The 23206-nt window shown below is 40.1% G+C and overlaps 1 protein-coding gene across 8 annotated transcripts in view; it reads right to left on the reverse strand.

The window, feature by feature from the left end:
- The window catches only part of NR3C2 (nuclear receptor subfamily 3 group C member 2), a 201974-nt gene that overhangs the window by 26403 nt on the left and 152365 nt on the right, over positions 1–23206 (reverse strand). For all 8 annotated transcript variants that reach the window (XM_046939845.1, XM_015276102.4, XM_046939847.1 and 5 more), the window contains 2 exons: positions 7031–7369; positions 6474–6618 (listed from right to left, as the gene is read on the reverse strand). In XM_046939845.1, coding sequence (XP_046795801.1) covers positions 6474–6618; positions 7031–7369 — 484 coding nt within the window. The remainder of the gene's footprint in view (positions 1–6473; positions 6619–7030; positions 7370–23206) is intronic.

The raw sequence follows: 23206 nt of genomic DNA on the forward strand, positions 1-23206 counted from the left end.
ACTGCAGAAAAATCTTGTAAAACTGTGAGGCTGGCTGACAAAATTGAAGGTGAAAATCATTAATTGCAAGACAATGCAGACAGTATAATAATTTCTCACTATACGTATAGTAATTGGCTCTAATTAACAAGCATCAAACAATAAAGAGATCTAGGTGTAATTTGGAGCAGGTTTTTTCGGTTTCTGTCCTTTGAAAATGCTTGCTTGGTGTTTATTAGCGGTCAAAAGGAAAGCAAAGGGTGAGAGAAGAAGAACCGAAAGCAAGACAGAAATCATAATTTTGCCACCACATAAATCCAATGCATTCTGAATACGGTGCGTCATTCTGGTTTGTTCCCAAAATTAACACAGGGGCTAAGCAAAAGCACCGCGGGGGAAGACGAGCATGGCCAGGAGTAGCAAGCAACTGATACACAAAGGGAGATGAAACTGACTAGCTGATTCTTCTGCTTGTAGAATAAACAACAGGACCTGACAGATCTATAAATGATAAATGGCACACACAGGATGAAAGGGAATATATCCAGTATTTCCACAAACACAAGAATGAAGTGGTACTCCATTAAATTATCAGGTATCTGCTTTAGAAGCATCCCTAACAAATAAATATGCGTAAGTAAATTGCTGAAGTGATTGCCACAGAACACTTCATGTGCTGGAGTTATAAATGTATTCACAAAGGCATTAGACAAATTCACAGGAGATACAGGAGGCTTATGAAGCACAACTGAATGGAGTCTCTCATTCAGAAATTACCTAAGCCACTAACTGCTGGAACGGGCAAATGAAAAAATACTTTATTCCTGTCCTGATCCCACACCTTCTTTGCAACTGGCCTGTTAAGAGCATGAGAAACTGTGCTAGAAGGAGCTTCCTTCTGACCGTTTTTCATTCCCACGGATCTCCTTAAAAGCACCTGATAGATTAGATTGTATGAGTGAAGCATTTTTGTTCTAAATAATATACGTACGCAAAAAGCGTACACCGAGTAACATCACCTTTTAACAAGATCTGCAATCACACACATACTTTACCAGCAAAGAACGAACACGGACAACTCATACCAACAATCACTGCAGCAATACTAATTAAAAATGAGGGATTTGGAGACTGCTAGATCAAAAAGATTACAAAAATCGACCTAAATTTAGACAGGATTAACAGGAGTGCAAAAAAGACCCAAATCAGTACCATTAGAGTTAACAGCCATCATCCTGCAAAATGGGAAAACATATCTTTTACATAATAATAAAAGTTACTGGCTCTCTCACCATACACAGATGATCAGAAGAATCATCCCCCTGGAGGGTTAAAAACCTCTGTAGCTCTTAAACATTCAGCTTATTTTACTAGATTTTTCTTCCTGGTGTGACTACAGAAATCGGAACACCTGAAAGATTTAAGGGCTTTGGCACCGAAAGGTCACAGAGAGACAGCTGTATCCTTGCTCTGCATTACGCAACACCAAATCCTAGCGGTCAGCTTCCAAGAGTATATTATAAGAGGAATCTAATGAGAAGACAATGAACATGCTATTTGCTAATGAAATAGCTATTCAGCCAAGCTACATCTTAATTTCCAATTTAATTCTACTACTTCCCTCAACCTTAAAAAATCCTCTGTCCGTCCACATCCCAAGACAACAGCAGTGCCAAATCTTCACAGAATCCCCACATCCTAAAGCTGTTTTTCTGCCCCTCTCTCCCTCATTTGCTATACATCAATGCTCTCATTTGAAATATATATTCTCTATTTTTTCCTCTGCTGCTACCATCAACCTCTCTCTGCTTTTAAATTTTTAAACTTCACAGTTGGGGGAATTACCAAAGGCATGGTATGAAAGATCCCTCCGATACCACATTTTTATTTTATTGAAAGTTACATTTCCTGCTTTAAAAGAAGGACTTACATTATTTTGCAACAGGCTTTGTTAGTTTGCTAAAGTGCGTTCCATATACAGCGCTCCGTTACATAAATTGGGTTATTTAAAATATCTGGAGATGATGTTTTAATTTCACAATTAAAGTAGCCATTAGTGACACAATTGCCCCAAATGGCAATAATAAAAGAAATGACAGTCATTTATCAGCTCAAAATCCATAACATGAAATTTTTCCTTATCATTTACAAGCACCAGCCAATATATCAACCAGCGTACTTCGCTCTTAATATTTTTAATTATTATTCAATAGGCTGCTGACTCTACTATTGTTTTTTTTTAATTGTAAAGGATTGAGACACGTCTCAATGACATTTCAGAGAGGAACTGGGGGGAAAGACAGAGCAGATCTAACTGCTCATGAAAACTGCCTCCAATTTTTAGATATGATTTTTTCAAGTTCACTTTAATAATTTTGGGTACTTCATGCAGTACCTGCCACTATTTTTAATTAGGCAAGGATTGAAGCCCTTGAGAAATGTGAAAATCCCTGTAAAGATCTTATGATGGTTACAACTAAGGAAAATGGCTAGAAATTCAGAACCTGCACACTTATGCACCTATGAGTTATTCCTGGGCTGCAAATGACAAACCAAGAAAAATCAAAGGAGTACAAAAACACACAGCATTACTCATTCAGTGCATTTGCAAAATACCGTAGAAATATTGATGTTGCGCTTCAACATACTAAAACGTTTCATCATGGTGTTTCAGTATTACTGTACTCTTTTGATAACAACCACTGTGCTACGAAGGAAGTGGATTAAAAGCCTACATACTGTAACTCACATACACAGAATCACAGAATCGCAGGCGTTGGAAGGGACCTCAAGAGGTCATTGAGTCCAACCCCCCTGCTTAAAGCAGGTACCCTACAATAGGTTGCACAGGTAGGTGTCCAGACAGGTCTTGAATATTTCCATAGGAGGCTCCACAACCTTTCTGGGCAACCTGTTCCAGTGCTCCATCACCCTTACTGCAAAGAAGTTCTTCCACATGTTCATATGGATTATCCTGTGTTCCAGTTTTGGGCCATTTCCCTTGTCCTATTCCTACATACCACTGAGGAGAACCTGGCCTCATCCATTTGCCTTCCATCTCCCTTTACATATATATAAACACTGGTCAGATCTCCCCTCAGTCTTCTTTTCCCCAAGCTGAAAAGACCCAGGTTACTCAGCCTTTCCTCATAGGGGAGATGCTCCAGGCCCGTTATCATCTATGTGGCCCTCCACTGGACTCCTTCTAGGAGATCCCTGTCTTTTTTGAACTGGGGAGCCTAGAACTGGACACAGTATTTTAAATGTGGCCTCACTGGGGCAGAGTAGAGGTAGAGGATCACCTCCCTCAACCTACCAGCCACGCTCCTTTTAATGTACCCCACGATACCATTGGCTTTCTTGGCCACAAAGGCACACCGCTGGCTCATGGCCACCCTGTTGTCCACAAGAACACCCAGGTCCTTCTCCGCACACACAACATACACACACTTTGTCATTTCTACAACATGCTGAGTGACTGAGTGGTTGCATGGCCATTTTCTTATCTGTAGTTCACATCTTGGCATATACTTAGGCCCAGTTAAAGCAATAGAACGCATGCTTGATCCATGAAGACCAACAGTACACTTAATTAGACATATAACATAACTAAATGTGGGTGGCCAAGTATTCCCAGCCTTGCATCCTCCTAGCAGAAAGTCAAACTATGTATTTCCTAGGGGGCATTTTGCTCTGTATTTACACAATCAGAGGAGCTTTAATGCCTATGAGCAGCATAGGTTTTCACTTACTATTCGTCTTGTTTACAGGCCTTCAGAATAAGAAATAAAACAATATTATCATATATCATGGCCTTCCAGAAACATTACGACTTCCTCTTATTCACAGTAGTTGAGAGTAAACGGAAAATTAATTTGATGCAAAACAAAGCAACATAATTCTGCTGAAGTCAACCTCTACTTTCACTCTTTCTTAACTGTTCATTGAAGAAAAATGTTGAACCCTCTGGGCAGCATACTGGCAAGAGCCCCTACTAATTACCTCTTGCCCAAGGACAGGAAATGATCTCTCTAGACAAAATATGAAGAAATAACAAGAAAATCTTGGCCTGGTGTTAATAGAACATGACTTTCTCAAGCCAGCAAAAGGGAAAGTCATTTTCAAGCATCTCCTTTTCATTCTATATGAACTGATCTATCTCTTATAGTGCCAAAGGGAATAAAATATTTTTAGAAGTTACATTGAAAGAATCTATGTGAAGTTCGATAAACCTTATGCCACAGAAATGAAAGCCTGTGTTTTTAAGTACATACAACATTTCCAAGTTTGTAGTACTCAAAAAGTAAAGGCAGAATCAGGATTCAGCAATTCTGGAGCAAAGTTTCAAACCAGTAGTTTCATAAACAGGACTAGATGCAAAATGAAGCAGTAATGTTACACTCTACTACCAACACACAAGGTAAATACTGTGAGAAAAATGAGGCAATCTGCTTCCTGAGGTAGTGATACTGAAGATGCAACAAAACTAAATGAAGTATGGGCACTGAAAAATCTCTTGTACTGGAACTACATCCTTAACTGCTTATGCTTTTGGTCCTGCTTGTTTGAGTAACAGTTCTTAGATATGATCATGTTTTACAGTTTGCTTGATTCATTCTCATTTTTTTCACCTGAGATATTAATTAGACAAAATGACCTTGATTTCCATACACAAACATACACATGTATATGTAGTTTAATACTACATCAGGCTTTTGTTCTGAATCTTCAGTCTCTCAGAACTGCTTATTATGGCTTTTTTGTTCTTACCCAGATGTTTTTTATACTGTATTGTATTGGTTGACTTGTACAATTTGAGTAATTCACCTCTGAGATCTTATGTGCAAACTGGGAAAGAGTTGCTTATATTGAACCAAGAATCACAAAATACTTGATGTTGAGACCTTTGGAGGTCTCCATGAAAGGTCACAGTAGGGCTAACACCAAAGCAAGAGCTTGCTGCACAGGGCCCAGTCAAGGTCTGGACATCTCCAAAACTGGAGATTCCAGAATCTGTGAAAACCTACTCTGCTATCTCAACATTCCATTATGAAATTTCTTTCCTTCTGTCCTTTTCCCAACTAGATCCACATCTTAGCCTCAGAATAATTTCTGCATGCACTGGCTTCAAGACTTGCACCACAAAATTCACAAGTAGCCTTGAATTATGGAAGCTGCTTCTATGTGCAGTATCAAGACTGCTAGTAATGCATATATGCTTATACTTGCTAGTAAGATTGATTTCCCTGTCCAATAAATTTTGACCCCCCTGACCAACTTACTTCAGATGAGGGAAAGTTACTTCTGTGTTCAAACTTTTAGGTCTGCATTTTCTGCAGGAGAATAATATTCGTTCAAGTTCATGTTTTCAGTTAGCTTTAGCAACAGATGCTTTTTCAGTGATAATTCTTTAATGTCCGAAGTCATAGTGGAGGTGCTCTCAGTAAGGAAAATGGCCAACAGTTCACTTTCAATCACATGCAGTGAATCACCAGATTTTTCTCTCGGGGAAAAAAAATCTACCCACAAATGATCCTCCTTTGATATTGCTCACTGCTTTGGGATCAGATCTCATATGCATTATTTAGGAATTCTTAAATCAAATTAAAAATACTAAGATGACAGTGACAAAGCATCTTTTCCAAGAAAAAAGGCATTTCAGAAGATTTCAGGAGATTGGATGCTAAGTTATTTTTTGTTAAGTCTTCTTCCGTTCTTTTTTTTTTTCCTCTGTTTTTATTCCACTTTCAGTAGCATCCATATCCTACTGATTACATCTCATTTCTGAGATAAGTACATGACGTGAGCACAGTTTGACTGCTTGTGTATTCAAATTTTGACTTTACTGACTTGGAATAAACACCAGGCGAATGGAACAGAAATCAAATTATGCTCCTCAAAGGCAAAGAACTAAAACAGAAATTTAAAACACTAAGGAATATACATATGCAGAAGGAATAGTTCCTTGGTTGATCTTTTTTTTCTCTAAATGCATCATAAAAAAAGTTATGTTTCATTACTGAAAAAACATTATGGCTTCTTTCACGATTGCAAAGAAGGGTAATTAAAGACTGTCAAGAAAAGTCATTGAACAGCTGTATATTCTTAACAAAAGCACTATTATATGACTGCTCTGAAAAAAAACAACAACAACAACAAAAAAAACCTGGCAATTTAAATGTTCACATTTCCTAGAAGTCAGATACTTCTCCAAGCTCCAGTAGATACCAAAAAATGCTTCTTTATAAATCTCAGTTGTGCATCAGTTATATTTCAAGCCAGCAGCTCGTTCCCAGTTTGTGAACACATCCACATATGCAAGGAGAAGTGGATGGCAGTAGCAGAGCTTCACTAATTGAAAACTGAGGCACAGAAAAATGTTTCTAGCTACTTCTCGAACTGGGATTAGCTGAAATTTTCTTAGACCGAAAACCAAATAAAGACAGAGTAATCCTTCCAGCTTGAACTGAAAAGGACCATTAAGGGATACTTACTCATCAAAAATCAGGTCTGGAGCAAAGTAGAGGAACTGGCTGTTTGTATGTTTGTATGATCTCCAACTCAAGGCAAACGATGACAGACACATCCACGAATACTGAATTAAAGTAATTTGGTCCTCGAGAGGCAAGTTTCTAAATCCTAGAGAACAAAACAGAAAATACACATGAACTATGTTGTGTCCTTCAAGGGTCGGCAAATACATCACTCATTATTTTTCTAGTACTACAGGCAAGAACAAGAGCAACACTCCCACAAAGTACATTTCTGAAGAAGCAAAACCGTAATTTTTCATTCTAGTGACAAAACATGTTTCCTTCCACAGAGGCTATTATTCAAAATGAAAGCTTTTTAAATATCGATCACAAACATATGAAACAAACATGACACACACACAAAACAAAAATCAACAATCTTCTATCAGGCATTCATCCTGCTCCCCTTCTGAGGGTTTTCAACCCAGCCCATAGTCTAAAGATGCAATTTATCAGGCAAATAGTTGATAAATCTAGAAGACTGAACAGAAATTTCACCAAGCACCTCATGATCCTACCTGGAAGTATCTTTGCCCACTTTACCACCTGAATCATCTGCTTGCCAGCCAGGCGGTTTAAGGTGGAAAGCAGGTACTCGGCTGTGTCTGGTTTTGAGCTGTCATATCCTGCGTACACGATCTCCGGTTCAATGCTTTCAAGGATCTTAACAGGAGAGGGAGTAAGTGCTGGTGAGATGGCAGACATGTGGGGGACAAGTGCTGTGTTTACAGGGGGCTCAGTTACTGGAGCGATGTATGTCGTCCCTTCCTCCGGGCTTTGGGGTGGCGGCTGCTGCCGCTGCTGTGGCTGTTCCTCGTGCATCCCTTTCAATTTGCCCAGTTTTTTGGACTTCCGGGCTGTGAAGACAAACAGCACAAAAACCAAGTAAGTAGAGAAAAGTGTGAAAAGCTGGCATAAGCCTGGCTTTACAGAAAATTAAAGAAGTACCATCGCAAAAGTTTGCAAGTGAAACAAACACTGAAATCACTAGGACTCCAAGAAATACTTTGCTTGCAGCATTGTTAGAATGGGAAAAGGAACAAAAGAAACATTTAAGTTCAAATTTTGTTGCTTTAGTGTGCATCTACAAGCATCAGTGTCCAGTAATTTGCGTTTCCATGTCTCTATACAGACCTGAATAAAACATCCCAGTTACAGCAGCAGGTGCCGTAAGCATTTCAGAAGTTTATTTGTACTATAGTGTAGATGGATCACTTATCACCTACAGGTTTGTTATTCATGTTCTGCACTGCATTTTGTAATCAAAAGAAGCCTCCCTGGCAATGCCTAAAATTAGCAGACCTGGAGCCCTCCTAAGCTTTTGAGACCTTGTACACACCCTGGCTGTGCCTCAACTCGAAAGGCAATCAATCCACTCTGAACAGCCTAATCTAGTCAAATCCCCTTGGGTTTGCTGCTTTGATCCTTCCTTAAGAGCCTCCTTCTCTCTCAGTGAGTTCTGAAAAAATGCTATGAATAGGTACCCAGTTAGGCAAAAAACACTGAGCCTCACGTAACACTTCTCTCTCACGTCTATCAGCTCTTGGTGATCAGCTTTCCTCTATTCTATTTAATTTTTGCTTTAATGCTAAGCTCCTTACTTTCTTTTACTAAATGTTCTTGGAAGACAAGAATACTAGCGTGCTTTCACTCCTTGAAGAGAAGCCAGCCATACTCTGTGGGATTCCTTCCCAACATTGCCATGTGAAGGATGGATATTTAAGGTAGTAAGCCCTGCTCACACACCAGCAAAATTAGTCTACAGTGTGCAGAAAGAATGGGAAATAGAAAGCAAGAAGATTAAGTAAACAAATATACAGAACACTAAGGAGCACACAAAAAAGCCCGTCCCTCTCTTCTTCCAGTAGCTCATTACTGTTCTTACATTTTGAGCTCTAAGCAGTGTTTGCCACTGATACCTGAACATGGAGAAATAAATTATTTATTCATTTTGTGTTCCAAACCCAAATTTTAAGGTTAAACATCTCTCTAAGTAAAGCTGTATTTCAGCACAATGTTCCTCTCTCCTGTTCAGTGTACAGTATATCCAGGAGGCAGTGCAGGCTTGCTTCCTGTCATCTACCCTGTTCCAGTTACTCCTTCTATCTGCAATCAATGTCAATTGCAGGGTCTAAGCTCACCTCAGTGGCATTGCATTACACTGGAACAAAGTCCCTTTTTGACTTACGGTAGTTTTGCATGCCCAGACTTCACCTGTGGAGAAACTAAAGCTGGTAGTGGAGTTACACATTGAGGAACAGGAGTCTTTTATTCTTTTACCTCTGCTCCCATGTCAACTAGGAGAAAAGAGAGATGGTGCCCAGTGTGGCAGCACAGCCCAGGGTCCTGTGATTGTGTGACGTGCCTTAAAACCAGCATGGGTCAGATATACCATTTCCATGCTAAACACAGTGCAAAGTAGAGGCAAAGTAGCAGCCTCAAATTTAAAACCCTACGTAAGGCACCAGTTAGCTGAAAGTTTCCCCTGTACGCTGCTACACATACAGATGGACTGAATGTGAGGCAACAATTGGAAAAAGTAAAATAATCTTTAGAGACAATAAATTAAATGTAAATGTTCACAGCTCTTTCAGAGCAGCTTCTCTCAAAGCTATTCTTTTATGTCTGTACACATCTAGAACTCTTGTCTTGACTCATATCTCCTTCTAGTTATAACACCCTTTCCTGGCATTAATAAGTTCATCTGTAAGTATACTAGAGATCCACAGAACTGCCTCAGTGCTCTTTTAAAACCTCTTAAAAATCTAGAACTTCAGAAAAATCTCCTAAACAGATGTGCTACCGTTGTCCTGAGACTACTGCTGGCGATGGGGCCATTAGTGCTTGCCTGTTTCCTTGAAACTGGGGCTGCCTGCCCAGACCCACAGGCTGCGGTCGCACTGCAAGGCAGGATACAGCTGCCAGTGCTCAGAACAACATGCGTCCCAATGCAATAACAGCCTGCTGCTGACAGCACTTCCTTGCGACACAGTACCTTGACCCCTGAGGATCTTGGGATAAGCCAGCTCCAGGAGCAAACTTGTTTGTTAGGGAAATCCCAGGAGATTGTGACATAAAATAGCAGTGGTACCACGCACATGCAAGATCTCAAAGGTCAAATAGGCACTCTTGGACTATCATCTTAAAACCTCGTAATTCATTGCTATCACTGTACATATTGAACCTAGCAGGAAGTGCAAAATCTGAGTATCAGCTTGGTGCCAGGCACAAAAGAAAGCCTCTCCTGACTGATTTCTGCACCAACATAGCCAGGAGATCTGCAGAGAACATCAGAGATCTTTGTGCAGCATTTGTAACTTCCTCTTTGGAGAGTCAAACACCATTTCATTAACTCATTTATAGCACGAATTTCTGTTTTCAATCATCTCCTCATTTCTCTGCGCCTGCAAATATCCAGACCAACTGATGCAGGTTGAATTTTTTAATAAAAGGATTAGATAGGCAAATAAAAAACGTGCTGGCTCTAATGAAACGTAATTTAAAATGACGTTGTTCAACTATCCACAGATGCTTTACAAAAACTTCCTAATTACCTGAAGTATTAGCATGGATTACATAGAGAAACACTGGAGTTGCCATAGTTGGAGGTGATACGGAAGATGTGAGACAAATGTTAGTCAGGAGAGGTTTCACTGCAGCGGATTCTGTTTCAAGAGACAGACAAATAAGCTGACCCTTCAACCTCCCTTCCAATCCTATTTCTTACTTTTCTATTACTAAGCAAAAACACTCATTCAAACAATGAAGCACAACTGAAGGATTTTTCATCCTCTGGTGCCCCCAGTTACATGGATGCTGGCACGCGTTCTTCAAGATGCAATTTCTGTTCTCAGTATCCAAAAAGCCATTTTACAAAGCTGCAGCTGATCAGACATTTTGTTAAAAAAGCTTTTTCCTTACTCTGCAAAATAAAACGGAGGGCGTTATGGACAGGCGGTGCAGACAACTGTTAAATTTAATTCTGAAAAGTAAGTGAAAATGCTGTTTTTCCCCATTTGGAGCAGTTGCACCTACAGGATGACGTGCTGGTGAGATCACTGCGAGCATTAAATATAGTTCACATTTATCTTAGAAAGGCAAAGCTGAACTTCCGCATTTTCCAAAAAAAAAAAAAAAAAAAAAAAGGAAAAAAAATGAACAAAAATCCCCAAAGCAAAGCAAGCACGGCCAAGTTCAGCAGAACATTGGATGATGAGTTGCCAGAGCTATCAGTCACCAAAAAGAGAGTTTGAAAATAAGCCTGAAGGAATGGATACAGATTAATGCTTGCTGGTGTTACTCATTAAATTTTATCAGGCATTGGTTTTCTCTGTTATCAAAATAAAACTAAAAATAAAGAACTTCACATATCTTTCATATTTGCCGAGGCCAAAAATGCAGTGTCACCATAACACTACCAGAATAAGAAATCTATCGGTTTAACAACTCTACCAAGTACCTAGAGATAGAGAGACACGATTACATATTTGTTACAACATAATTCTACATGTTGTATTCCCTGAAATCTTCATTAAGAGAATAAAGAAATAGCATTCTTCCACGTATAATACTGGCATAAAAACGTGTTTTACTTTCATTTTGTTCCGTTATAATGCCTTTAAAATGAAGCTGAGAAAAAACATTACTGCTTGACAGTCATGTTTACAGTGAAGAAAACTGTATTTTTCATTTGGCTTCATGCCAGCACTCTAGCTCAACTGGTTTGGTAACTCCCACAGAAACCAACAACTAACGATTAAATACAAGCGCACAGAAGTACATACTTCGAGCCTGTCCTTTATAAGTGTTTTTGCACGTTTGCTCTCTAATTGGAATACCAACCACAAAACCACCTCTGAATCTGTGAGAACAAGCCAAGCTTATCAGGATATCCATGTGGAAATGTTGGAAAAGCCATACAGTCACCATGCAGATCAGGGGACAGGGCACGTATGAGGCTTTCAGGCCTCAGATGAAGCCTGACACGTACTAAGGGTTAGGATGGGACATCACCAAGATGGCAGCACTGCCAAGAGTTTCTTGCCCCTCCTGCTCTGTGCTATTGCAGCCAAGATATCACATTATAATCCTTGTATTTTTAAATAACTGAAGATTGAGTAAGAGCTGAAGAAAAACAAATAGTGAAAGATGCACTGCAGGTATACCTGAGGTTAACACATAAAATATCTAACATGATTTTTTTTTTTAAAAGTACTTTAGGAGGTCTTGCACACTGCAATAAACACAAATATTGAAATAAGGTGCAGTAGTTGAGAATTTGTAAAGTTGCACTGTGAATGGGCATATCCAACAGACCTGCCCCATAGCTCCAGCAATAAATCATACAACAGAGAAATAAATAAACAACACATCTGACTAAATATAGCAGTCTGTTACCCTGGAAGAGACAGGCAAAAGTTGGGCAGACCTTTGCCCGACAAGTTCAAAGGGCAGCCTTCAAACTCTATGGAACTACATATTGTTCCACGTGCTTGAAGATCTCAGTAAGAGCAACCTTCACAAACAGGCACAGTTACTCATAGCCCTCAGTAAGAAGACTGGACTTAACTGTTTGAGAGTAGCTACCGACCAGAGACTAGGGTGGACTCACATTTGGACAATGGGCTCCTTCGAACTGATGCTTCATCTGTTAGACTGCTGTCAGAAAGTCAAAACTGGGAGCCCTCTGGTTTTATGATTTCAAGTTTTCATGTGATGTGCTACACAAGCTGGATCTAGAGGGGACTGATCTATATTCCATCCATTCCCAAGGAGTAAATATGAACTGAACACAGCCTCAAAACTGGGAACTATTTTTCATAGTCTCAAAATCAGTAATTTTCATCAGCATTATTGTTAAAGAAATGGGGTCCAAAATGCCAAAGAACAAAATGCTATCTATAGTAGACAAAAGAGCACATAAATATTATGATTCAGTTCAGCGATTTCATAACACAGTAATATCTAATTTGCAGAATTGTATTTGTGTTTAACTTCAGCAAACAAACAATCTAAAATGATCCTGCAGTTAATTCAAACTGGCATTCAGTGCTCTAAAGAAAATCAGAAGTTCATAAAATCATCTAAACTTTTATGTACGTATATGTGAATTGCAATGCTTGCAATTGATAATCTCCAGAAATAAGAATTTTTCTTTAAAATGTGCTATTCAGAGCTTGCCTGTTGACTATCAAAATCAACAATTAATATTCACATAGATCAATCAGAGCCAGGACCAAACTGATCCTGATTCAACAGATCTTAATTTCATCCATGTTGCAGAATATATTTGAGTAAGTGATATCAAGTGCACTTTATACAAACATATGCTACCTCGGGTAGAAAGCTGGGAGAATACCAGCAAAAGAAAATGAGAAACCAAAAGGACATGAAAGGACATAGCACAGGAAAAGGTAAAGGTTTTTTTTTAAAAAAAAGAAAGAAAGAACAACAACAACAAAAAGGGGCAGTAGCTAAAGGAGAGGAAGAAAAAAGAGACCATTTCAGTAAATAGATTCAAAAGACAACTGGAAAAGAAAGATGTCACATGCACTTCAAACAATGTAAGAGATGTGGCAATAGAAACACATTTTGAATATCATCAAAAACCTCCTCCACACTCAAGCCCATCATCTGTGACTGCTTTTGAGCCTAAGCAGCATGCCTTGCCAGCAGTACCTGCATTTCAAACACTTGAGCTCCTCCACCCAGGTCCCATTCTCACTTGCTCAAGCTCTGCACCTGAGCTACAACCACTGCCTCCTTCCTAGCCTCAAAACCTGTCAGCTTTGTCCCTCAGATCCTTCACAAAGAGCCTCAGAGCTTTCCTGCACATCCCTCCCCTGCTGTCTGCAGATGTGACCTGGGGCACCTCACTGTACCAGCCACTGGAGGATCGAGCTGCTGAGTCTCCCCTTGATGCAGCCACAATAGCCTTTAGGTAGACCTTCCTAAGCCCTCACCAACCAGACATGTTTTCTCACTTGTGTCCAATTTTGCATAGATAAAGGCACCAACATAATAGCACTTTTTTCTCCTTCAAATCTTTCCATCATGTTTGCCTGGTGTCTCCGTCTCACTTGCTTCAGTGAGCTGACATCTGTTCTCATTAGCTATTTTACTGCTACCACAAACAGTGCATCCCTTCCCCCAGTCTGTTGCATCTTGACATACACGAAAATTTTGAGCTATCTTGGTACAGACACTTCTTTCACTTAAGTGTCTAGCACAGTGGGTAAAAGATTTTGCTGAGAAATTTCTAGATAATAATATAGATATTTCACAAATATATACACACACAGAATAAAGAGAAAAGCAATAAAGCAAGTGAGATCTTACAACATTAGTCCTACAAAGTGCATTCAGGCACGCACCTTTTACTCTTCAGGACATGCAGAAGGAGACAGCATAGACAGGATCTTAATGCTCCCTTAAACTGGTTAGCAACTTTGGAAAGCGTACTACAACTTTCCAATTAAACCTGTGTTAGATGAAGAACCTCCAAACATGAATCTGGACGTTGTACTAAACATAAGCAGAAGGCCTGGGTACAAATCTTCGAGATGCATATGCCCGAGCAGACTCACCAGTTCAACTGGACAGATCAAGAAGAGAAGGTAAATGGAAAACAGCAACACTGGCAAGGGACAAGTTTTACAGGGACTTAACACAAAATTACTTGAATTTATCGTGTGTGGCAGTGCCACAAGAACATTACACTTACAAAGCAGTGGCCGTTCAAGGGTGGTTTCTGCAATGGCAGTTGGGATGCACTGTATGTTTATCTAAATAAACGACGCAGTTTATCTAAATACACAAAGAAAGACCACAGCTGGAGAGAAAGAAAATGATCATCCCACCTTTTACCTTTTAAAACTACTACTGTCAGCTCTGTCCCCAAGGAGACAGAAAGTGATAGAAAACTTCATCACTTGATGTGAGCCTGAGGTATCAGTATACAGGTAGAAATTTTAATTTAATTAAAAAAACAATGAAAATTTCCCTTTAATTCTTTTTAATTTTTAATTTTTACTTTTTTACTCTCTATCAGTAAAGCAAGCTTTTAGCAGAGAATAAGATCACAGCTGATGACTAAATTCAGCGGGATGAAATGGTAGGCATAATGGAAATAATGACATAGTTTGGCACTGCCAACATCATTAGCAACTGCTTACTAATTAATAAGTAACACTTTAATCTGTCAGGATTGGACAGCTTAAAGACAAGGAATAAACATGCATGAAGTCTGATCTATGGACATGTCACATTTTCTTTTCTTTTGGCCAGACCCTGCAAACATCCAAGCACATCCACAAATGCCAGTCTTGCTCTCATACACCCAAAGGGAGGCATAGTAGAGGAGAAAGAAAAAGTTCCTAAAGTACATTTTCATCTACAAAATTGCACACTTTTATAACTGTGTTCATTTAAACATATTCTGAGTCCTTATTCGAGTTTGATCTAAACTACAAATAAAACCAACTGTAGCTTAATAAAAATGTATGCTACTCCAAAAGTAATGCTTCCTACGTATCACTGCTAGGTAAATATTGTCCATGCAGTCCATTTTTCATTGTCCTGAACAGATGGAAATCAGATGGTTCAAAATCTGGACTATATATTGGGTGTGGCAACCCAGCCAAGACTGGCAAAATGCTTGGTCTTCAAACTGGTATGGGATTTGGTGTACTCATGTTTCAAGAGGAAGGTTGTCTTGTTTGATCCGAGTCTGGAAGTTGGAGCCTTCAGTTTAGTCCGTGTTGTGATGTGGCCGTCAGAGTTGAGGTTTGAGTCTGGGTTCCAGGAAATCTAGAAGGGTAACTCCTTTCCTATCCCAAATGACAGCGCACACCACTTTACTCGCGGAGGGCTGCATCTTGAACTTTTTCTTTGATGGGAAATTCACACGTTGCCACTCCAGGGACTGCCCTTTTGACATCACCTCATAGTGGTGACACTGTGTCTTGTTACTGATAACAATGTAATTCAGGAAACTGTCACACCTCTTATTCAATCCGACCCTGACAAATTTGCATGTAGTATTCTTTCTGCTCCTGCGCGAGCATTTGTGGGACCTGCAAACTCTGTGATATTCCAGTGTTGCCACCATAGTTTCCAATGCATTGAATCCAATATTCAGCTCCTTACAGGGTTCTCTGCTCATAATCTGCTGACGAGCCAGTCAAGACACTCTTCATTTTGCAGTTGTGCATGGCCATCCAGAACGTGGCTTGTCTTTCCCATTGCTCTAGCCACTGCTGAAATACACCACTCACCACCTCACTATGCTCACATCCACTGTTTCATCTCTATACATGTTCAGCAAGCATTAACAACTGCCGACGAGTGCAATTTTTTTCTACATGAAGGAATTCACTGATGCATCTTTGACAAAATGGTATCTGAAGAGCATATGAAGCAGATTGCCCCACTGCTGACATCTGCCACAGCAATAAAATGTAATGGAATACTGGTTGGAAGATTCAACTTCTACTGCCATGCCACCACCATCCACTCTGTTGCTGTAGGCCCATGTAATAAAATAGGAGACATGACTTTTGGACAAGCTCTTGTATTTACTGCTTTTTACCTTGCCCTCTTATAAGACAATTTCAGAAATGTTTACATTTTCTTTGCATGGAGCAGATTCCAATATACAGAGCAGTGCAATGCTGCTCCAACACAGCATTGCAGAGCACAGAGACAAAGTATGTGAAGCAGTTTATCCACTTGCTACTTGCTTTGAGCAGCATCAACTACACTTTGCTGATGTACTGTGCTATTAATCTCCAACAGTGGGAATTCCACAGTATCCTCCATTTTTCTCCAATATTTAATTACTCTGTTTTTCCCCAAAAACTCTTGGATCATTCTTTTTCTGCAGTAAAGTTGATTTCTCTTCATCATTCCTGCAGTGGCCGTAAAGAGCAACTTATCTCTCCTGTCTCCTCTTTCGTACCATTTTTTTGAACTGCAAAAGTGGTATCACATCATTTCTAATGTTTCTGTCTTGTACACTACAATAAGTTTTTTCAACTCTTCCTTACAGATCTACATTTTTTTCTAAGCTTACTATCATCCTTGTTCTTCCTTGGACTAGGAGAAGCAGTTCACTCCCCTGAGGATGCAGAGGCCCTGTGGAAATATCTTGACAGACAAGACAGCTGGGCAATCACCAAGCACAAGAAATTAAGAAAGCGTTGCCTGTTGCATTTGGGATGGGGCAACACTGGATATATGTACAGACTGGGGAATGACAGCCCGGAGAGCAGACACATGGAAAGGTACCTGGAAGATCTGGTTGACAGCAAGCTGAACATGAGTCAACAGAGTGCCCTGGCCGCCAGAAAAGTCAACCACACTCTGGGGTGCACCAGGCCCAGCACTGCCAGCCATTCTGCTCTGTGCAGCCTCACCTCAAGTACTGTGCAGTTCTGGGCATCGAAAATTAAGGACATAAAGCTATTAGAGAGTATCCAAAGGAAGATAAGGTGAAGGGTCTAGAGAGCACACAGTATGAGGAGCAACTGAGGTCCCTTGGTTTGTTGAGCCCAAAGAAGAGACTGAGGGGAGGCGGCCTAAAGCTCCTCAGATGAAGCAGAGAGCCAGTGCTGAGCTCTGCTCTGGTGACAGTGACGCAGCTGGAGGGAACGGCACAGACCTGTGTCAGGGGAGGGTCTGGTTAAGGTTAGGAGAAGGTTCTTCAACTGAGGGTGGTGGGCATGGAATGGGCTCCCCAGTCCCAAGCTGTCCGAGTTCAAGGAGCATTTGGACAATCTTAGAAATACGGGTTTGAATATTGAGTGACTCTGTGTAGAGCCAGGAGTTGGACTCAATGATACTTGTAAGTCGCTTTCATCACTTGATGTTATGTGATTCTGTGATTCTAAATTTCAAGGAACAGGATTCAGTTTTGATGGAAGGAAAATCTTTTACATATAAAGCTCTGTAAAAAACTCAAGCAGATTATTAATGGAAACAGCAGACTTCCAAACTGGAAATCTTAAAAAGAGATGAGATGCTCATCAGGAAGAACACAAGTGCCATTAATCTCATCAAATGGAACAGGAATAAAGGTGATTCACGAAGTTGTCCCAGCCACAACACCTTGACCAGCAGTACTGAAAGTTATCAGGCCCGCACTTCCCAGCTTTGATGAAAATGGAGTAATATCTTCGTATCAAATTAGATTTGCCAACTTTTGCAATAATTTAATTTTATTGGCTCATATTTAATGCTATGCAACCACAGCTCTTTCTTTTCAGCAGTTCCCAAAACAGCTGCTTCGAGGTATTTCATAACTGCACACCTGAGATTTCCATTCTCAGTGTAACCCTCTGCACTTTACTGAAAATGACATAACGTTGATTTCAGTGGAACTGAAAATACTTCCAATTTCTAACTCTGTTCACAGAGGAGAAACTCCAAATCTGCAGCTTCATGTTTACTTTGTATTTTGATGTCCAAGTAAACAGGGAAACTGTAGAGCCAGAATTGACCCTCAATAGGACTCTACTTGAGACGCACTTCCAGCATGACAGTAAACCATTCACAGCTGCCTTCAGAGAATACTATTTCGAATAATTATGCACCTACAAATGAGAATTCTTCTCAAATTTAAATGAGAATTCTGCATTTCCTCTAGAAATGCAGAGAAAATGAAGAGAAATGCAGGCTAGAGAAACTGAGCAGTGAAATACAAATATCTACAAGGAGGTGGCACTTTGTGACAGCATTTCCATGCATCCTGTGGAACACACACACATTCCTCTGTGGCTCAATGGCTTCTGCACGCAGGATTCAGGATTGTGGATCCACAGCCACTGAGATGTGCTTGCAGGGATGGCCTTTGGAGCACTGATTAAAAAAAAAGCAGCTTTGCAAAGACAGCACAGAAGCTATCATAGGTTCCTCTTAGAAAAAATGAAGTGAAAGCCCAGATCAAATCTTGCAAGTTTCAAGGTCTGACTTAATGATGAAGCTCAGGTTATGTACTTGTCTGATGAGCAGGACAGTGATGTTGTCCCCAGCCATCAAGAAGGGAAAGCACAGGGAGAGCTTTAGGAAGAGATAGGAGGAATTAATCCCTTCTTAAAGCATGCTGAGCTTCAGGGTATGCATTCATGAGGAGATAATGGAGGAAAGTGACAAAAGAAAGCTGAGTTCCAAAGTGCATGTTACAGGAATATTTAGGTTGTCAGGGAAAATGTCTAACACATTTGCTTGTTTCTCAGCAATCCTCAAAGTGATAATTAATTGAAAAATAACAGTTTCATAGGGGTACTCCTCCCCGTGTGGGAACAACTTTTACCAAATGCCAATTAGTGGTTTCCTGTTAAAATCAAATCAAGCTGGTTTTGATAAAGCTTTTTAATGAGAAATGGCTGAAGTATGAAAATTTCCCCCACATATATTTATATAAAATCCCAAACTGACACAATATAGTCGCACAGCTAATATTTTGGTATATTAAACTCCTTTTTGTGCTTCTTCATTAATTTCAAAAGAAATGTGTATACTAAATACTTAACCAATAAACAAAGCCTTAAAAAAAGCTTACAAAGGAGAACTATAATTTTGATTAAAGTCAATCTTAACAGTCCTTTTCGGATGCTCCAATAACTCATATTTTATTATTTATTCACTCTCAAATGGATGGCAAATTCAATGATTTTTCAACTAAGCAATGTCTACTAAATGCATCACTAGTTTTGACTACTCATCAAATATGTTTACAGACTAGCAGAAGAAAGCCAACAAGGAATACAAAGAGCAGGTCACCTACAATTCCAGCACTTGACATCTCCAACTCTAAAACACCTACAGCAACAATACAGTAGCAGCTTGTGCTGCTGGCATTCCTAATAATTTGGTTAAAAACTAAGTTAGGGAAACTTTGGAGAACAGATTTTGAAACCTTCCACTGTACCAGACTGAATGCTCTTGGCTATGAACACTGGTTTCTGCCTTGTGCCAAGTGACAACCCCTCTCCCAAGACACCCATTCTCATCCAACCTTCTGCAGGCGTTCCTTGTCCAAGTCTTCTCTCCCGCTTTTTACTTGGGTTGATACTCAATGCTAAGCCTGCTCTGTGATTTATGTGTTCTTCATTCTGATTATAACACTGAGCCATCTTGATTGCCTCTGATAAAATCATACAGACATTTACTGTGTGTCAAATACCCTCTTTGCATCTACACTGGAGACACAGCCACTCAACATCTTCAGTTTTTCAAAACCATCAATAAGTAAACAATTCCACAGTACCTCTCATCCTGTATCTTGCATGCTCATGCTTCCACTTCTTGCTAAAGAACAAGTCATATTTTAAATTCTTCATTTTTGTTCTTACACTATCATTACTGGAACCCAATTTGGTAAACGCTGCACTTCCCTTTGCGCTCATTATCTTGCTACATACCACACCACCACTGGTATTTTTCCCAAGTAACAAAACTTTTGAGATACATCTCCTCATCTGCATAATTTCTGTATCCTTTGTTTTCATCAACTCTGGTTTCTCTCTAATGACTTTATTTTTAATACATTGTACAGCAGCTAGTCTGTCCTTCATCCCCTAGAAATCATTTGCCCTGCTTACCAGAACAGCAACACTATCTATGAAACATAAGCTGGCTGTTTATCTTTTGCAAATTTTCATCATCCAGTTCATGATTAATCATTAAAAAAAATAGTAATAATAACCACGCTAATCTCCTGCTTAATAAATCACCCTAAACATTAGTAAAACATCCCGTATGTACTACTTTGTGATAAAAACCACCTGTCAGGGAAAATGCAACTCTGTAATATTAACCATATATACGACCTGGATCACAAGACCTGAACATCTCTTCACAACTGACAGTATTTTTAAATTCCCCTGAAGCGGAAGTAGTCATGCATAGAATGTCAATAACAACTAAAACTGATACATGCACCTCTGAGGAGGTATGTAAATGACTTCCCTGAATGTGCTTGGTCTACCTGCAGACCCAGAAATCAAAAGAAATCAAATAGAATTTTCCTCAGATTGCTCTCTTTCCAGTATGACAAAGGCATGACTTTGAAGGCACAAGATTCACCCCACATCAGCATCTCCCTGTTCGTACTGACAGATCCTCTGACCGAGGATGTGGGCTGTTCTTCTGAACTTGGGTTCCAAGATGTCTTCCTTTTCTTACATCTCTTGCTGGGATGTTATTCAAGGAAGCTTTCTATTACTAAAACATGATGGCATTAGAAGAAGGCAGAGAACTGATGGCAAAGAGCTACCCAAGCTTACACCAAGAGCACACAAATCACCCACATCAGTGTGCAGGAAGCTGGGTGATACTGGGTGGTTCGCAAACACACTGACTGATGCTGTCATTTGGCTTTCCTTTGTTAAACACCACCTTCTTGCCTCTTGTGCACCGCTAAGTCTTAAATTTGCTCAATTGTTCCTTCAAAACCTGCTGTGCATTGTTCTTTCTATTAATATCTAACTCCAAAGTCCTCTTTTTGAGGCAGGTAGCCTTGCCACTTCTCACACTTACTCTGCAAAACGCAGACACTAAAAACTGAAAGGCATGCGCCTGGGAAAAAAAGAAGGCAACAAGATTCAAAACAAAATACAGGCCACTAAGGTAGTTCTGAAGCAAAGTACATATGTGAGAACAAGGAGAAAGAACAACAAGTTCACATGCTAAGGCACAGTCTGCAATTGAATAAATTTTCCTTGTGACATTACCAGAGTAAACACGATTCTAGAGTCAAGTTAAAACCTGTAAAGTGCCAAAGTAGCAGACGAGCGAAGAAAAACCAACACATCAGAAGAAAAGAGCACGTGATATGCAGAGTTGCATCACAGTTTCTTCAAAATGTACTGCCACACGGCAGATTGCTCATTCAGTTAAGATCACTGATGTAAAAATCCTAAATGTCTTTCTGTCATGTGGAAGCAACATTTTCATATTTCTTTGATTTGTAGACACATAAGCTAACTTATATCCCCTTACCTAGTATTAAGTATAGTCTGGAAGAAAACAGACTATGGGACAAATGTACATCCACTTTCTTGCACAGACCAGAACCGCAGCCACATCACTTCTGACAAATGCTAACCTTAACTAATCTCTAAGATGCCCAGTGATAGACCTCACATCTTCCCCAGATCAACTATTCTAGGTTTCCATTTTCTCACTTCAATCTTTCTTGCTGCTTACCACTTCTTGCTCTGCCGTTCACAGACACAGAAAGCAAATCATCTCCTCCCCTTCTTCAGAAATGTATCACGTTTTTGAAGACACCTCTATCCTCCAGAATTGTCTTCAGCTCTTCCTCCAATCTTTCTTTGGACTAAGCAGTACCAAGCAATATCAACTAATTCAACCTGCCTCCTCCAGTCAGGTTTTTAAGACTGGTAATCACTCTCCTTGTTTTACTCTAGGCTCTTCCAAACCAGCCCATAACGCTCCTGTAGGCAACTAGTGAGGGTTTTAACAAAACTGCTGATCAGTACAGGAAGCTGACTATAATTTGCCCAAAGTTGTGTCAGAAATGGCAAGTCAAACCTTCATATCTTCTTACTCAGGTGGAAACTCTCTGAAGCAATAGCTAAGTCAAAGCTAAAAGGACAAGTTCCTCTTGCTCCTACAGCTTTCTGCACTGAAGGGGAAGTGAGTAACGGAAACACAACACCACAGACTGCACAGAGAGGTTTCAGAAGGGCTCTGGTGATAACCAGAAGCTCTGGAAAGAGGAACGGGAGACATGGGCATATTTCATAGCCTGGACTACTGATTCAGTGGGGACGAGTGAAAAGGAAATGGACTCAGAACACTGTGGAAGGAAACACAGTAATTGGGTGATTCAGGAAAAAACAAAACGTCAAGAGCTGTGCATAAAGAATTTTGGAAACACCAAGTGATTCTGGCCTGCTATGGCACAAAGAGACAAAGCGGTGAACAAAGGTGTAACGGGCCTGCTTGTTTTTATGCATTTTTATGAGCAAAAAAAATCACCAACAACCCAGCAACTCATTTCAGGATCCTCAGGAGAACTGCTTGTTAAATTTACATGCCCCACAAGGCAAAGAAATGGTGCACCAGGGCACAGACATAAAAACAGAGGTCAACTTCAGTCCTGGGGATTTGGGAGGCCACAAATGTCATCTAGCCTGTGACTGTCCCAGAAGTGAATGATGGAGCCCTAACAATGGATAGAGAAGTTTAAGAGCTCAAGGGCACTACAGACAGGATCCACATAAAAGAGTCAGACAGTGCCTGGCAGAAGTTTTTGTTTCTAACCAAATCCCAAGCATACAGTATGGTCAGCAAAGGACAGAGCACCCTCTGAGCCCAGCCAACAAGAGCTGCATGCTACTGAAACCAGACAAAACATTGGAGAGCCTGCATGCACAGCGTCGCCACATGATGCCAGGCAGGCTGGGGCACGTAATCCCAGCAGGAGACTTGAAAAGTTGCAACTCCTTTGCAAAGCTGGCAACCTAAGCTGCTGTGCCATGAATGGCAGGATGGAGCATCCAGCAGATGAAACAGGAAAAGTCTGGAGTTCAGCAGGTCCTTGCCAAAAGCCTGAAAGGCTGTTCCTGGAGGAAAGACAAACGAAGCTGGCAGCTGGACGCAAGTCAGAAGGCAGAGCTGAAACTAGCAAAACTTGAAAAAACAAAGAACCTGAATTATGAATCTGA

This window comes from Gallus gallus, chromosome 4, assembly GCF_016699485.2.
Source record: "Gallus gallus isolate bGalGal1 chromosome 4, bGalGal1.mat.broiler.GRCg7b, whole genome shotgun sequence".
Classification (NCBI taxonomy): Eukaryota; Metazoa; Chordata; class Aves; order Galliformes; family Phasianidae; genus Gallus; species Gallus gallus.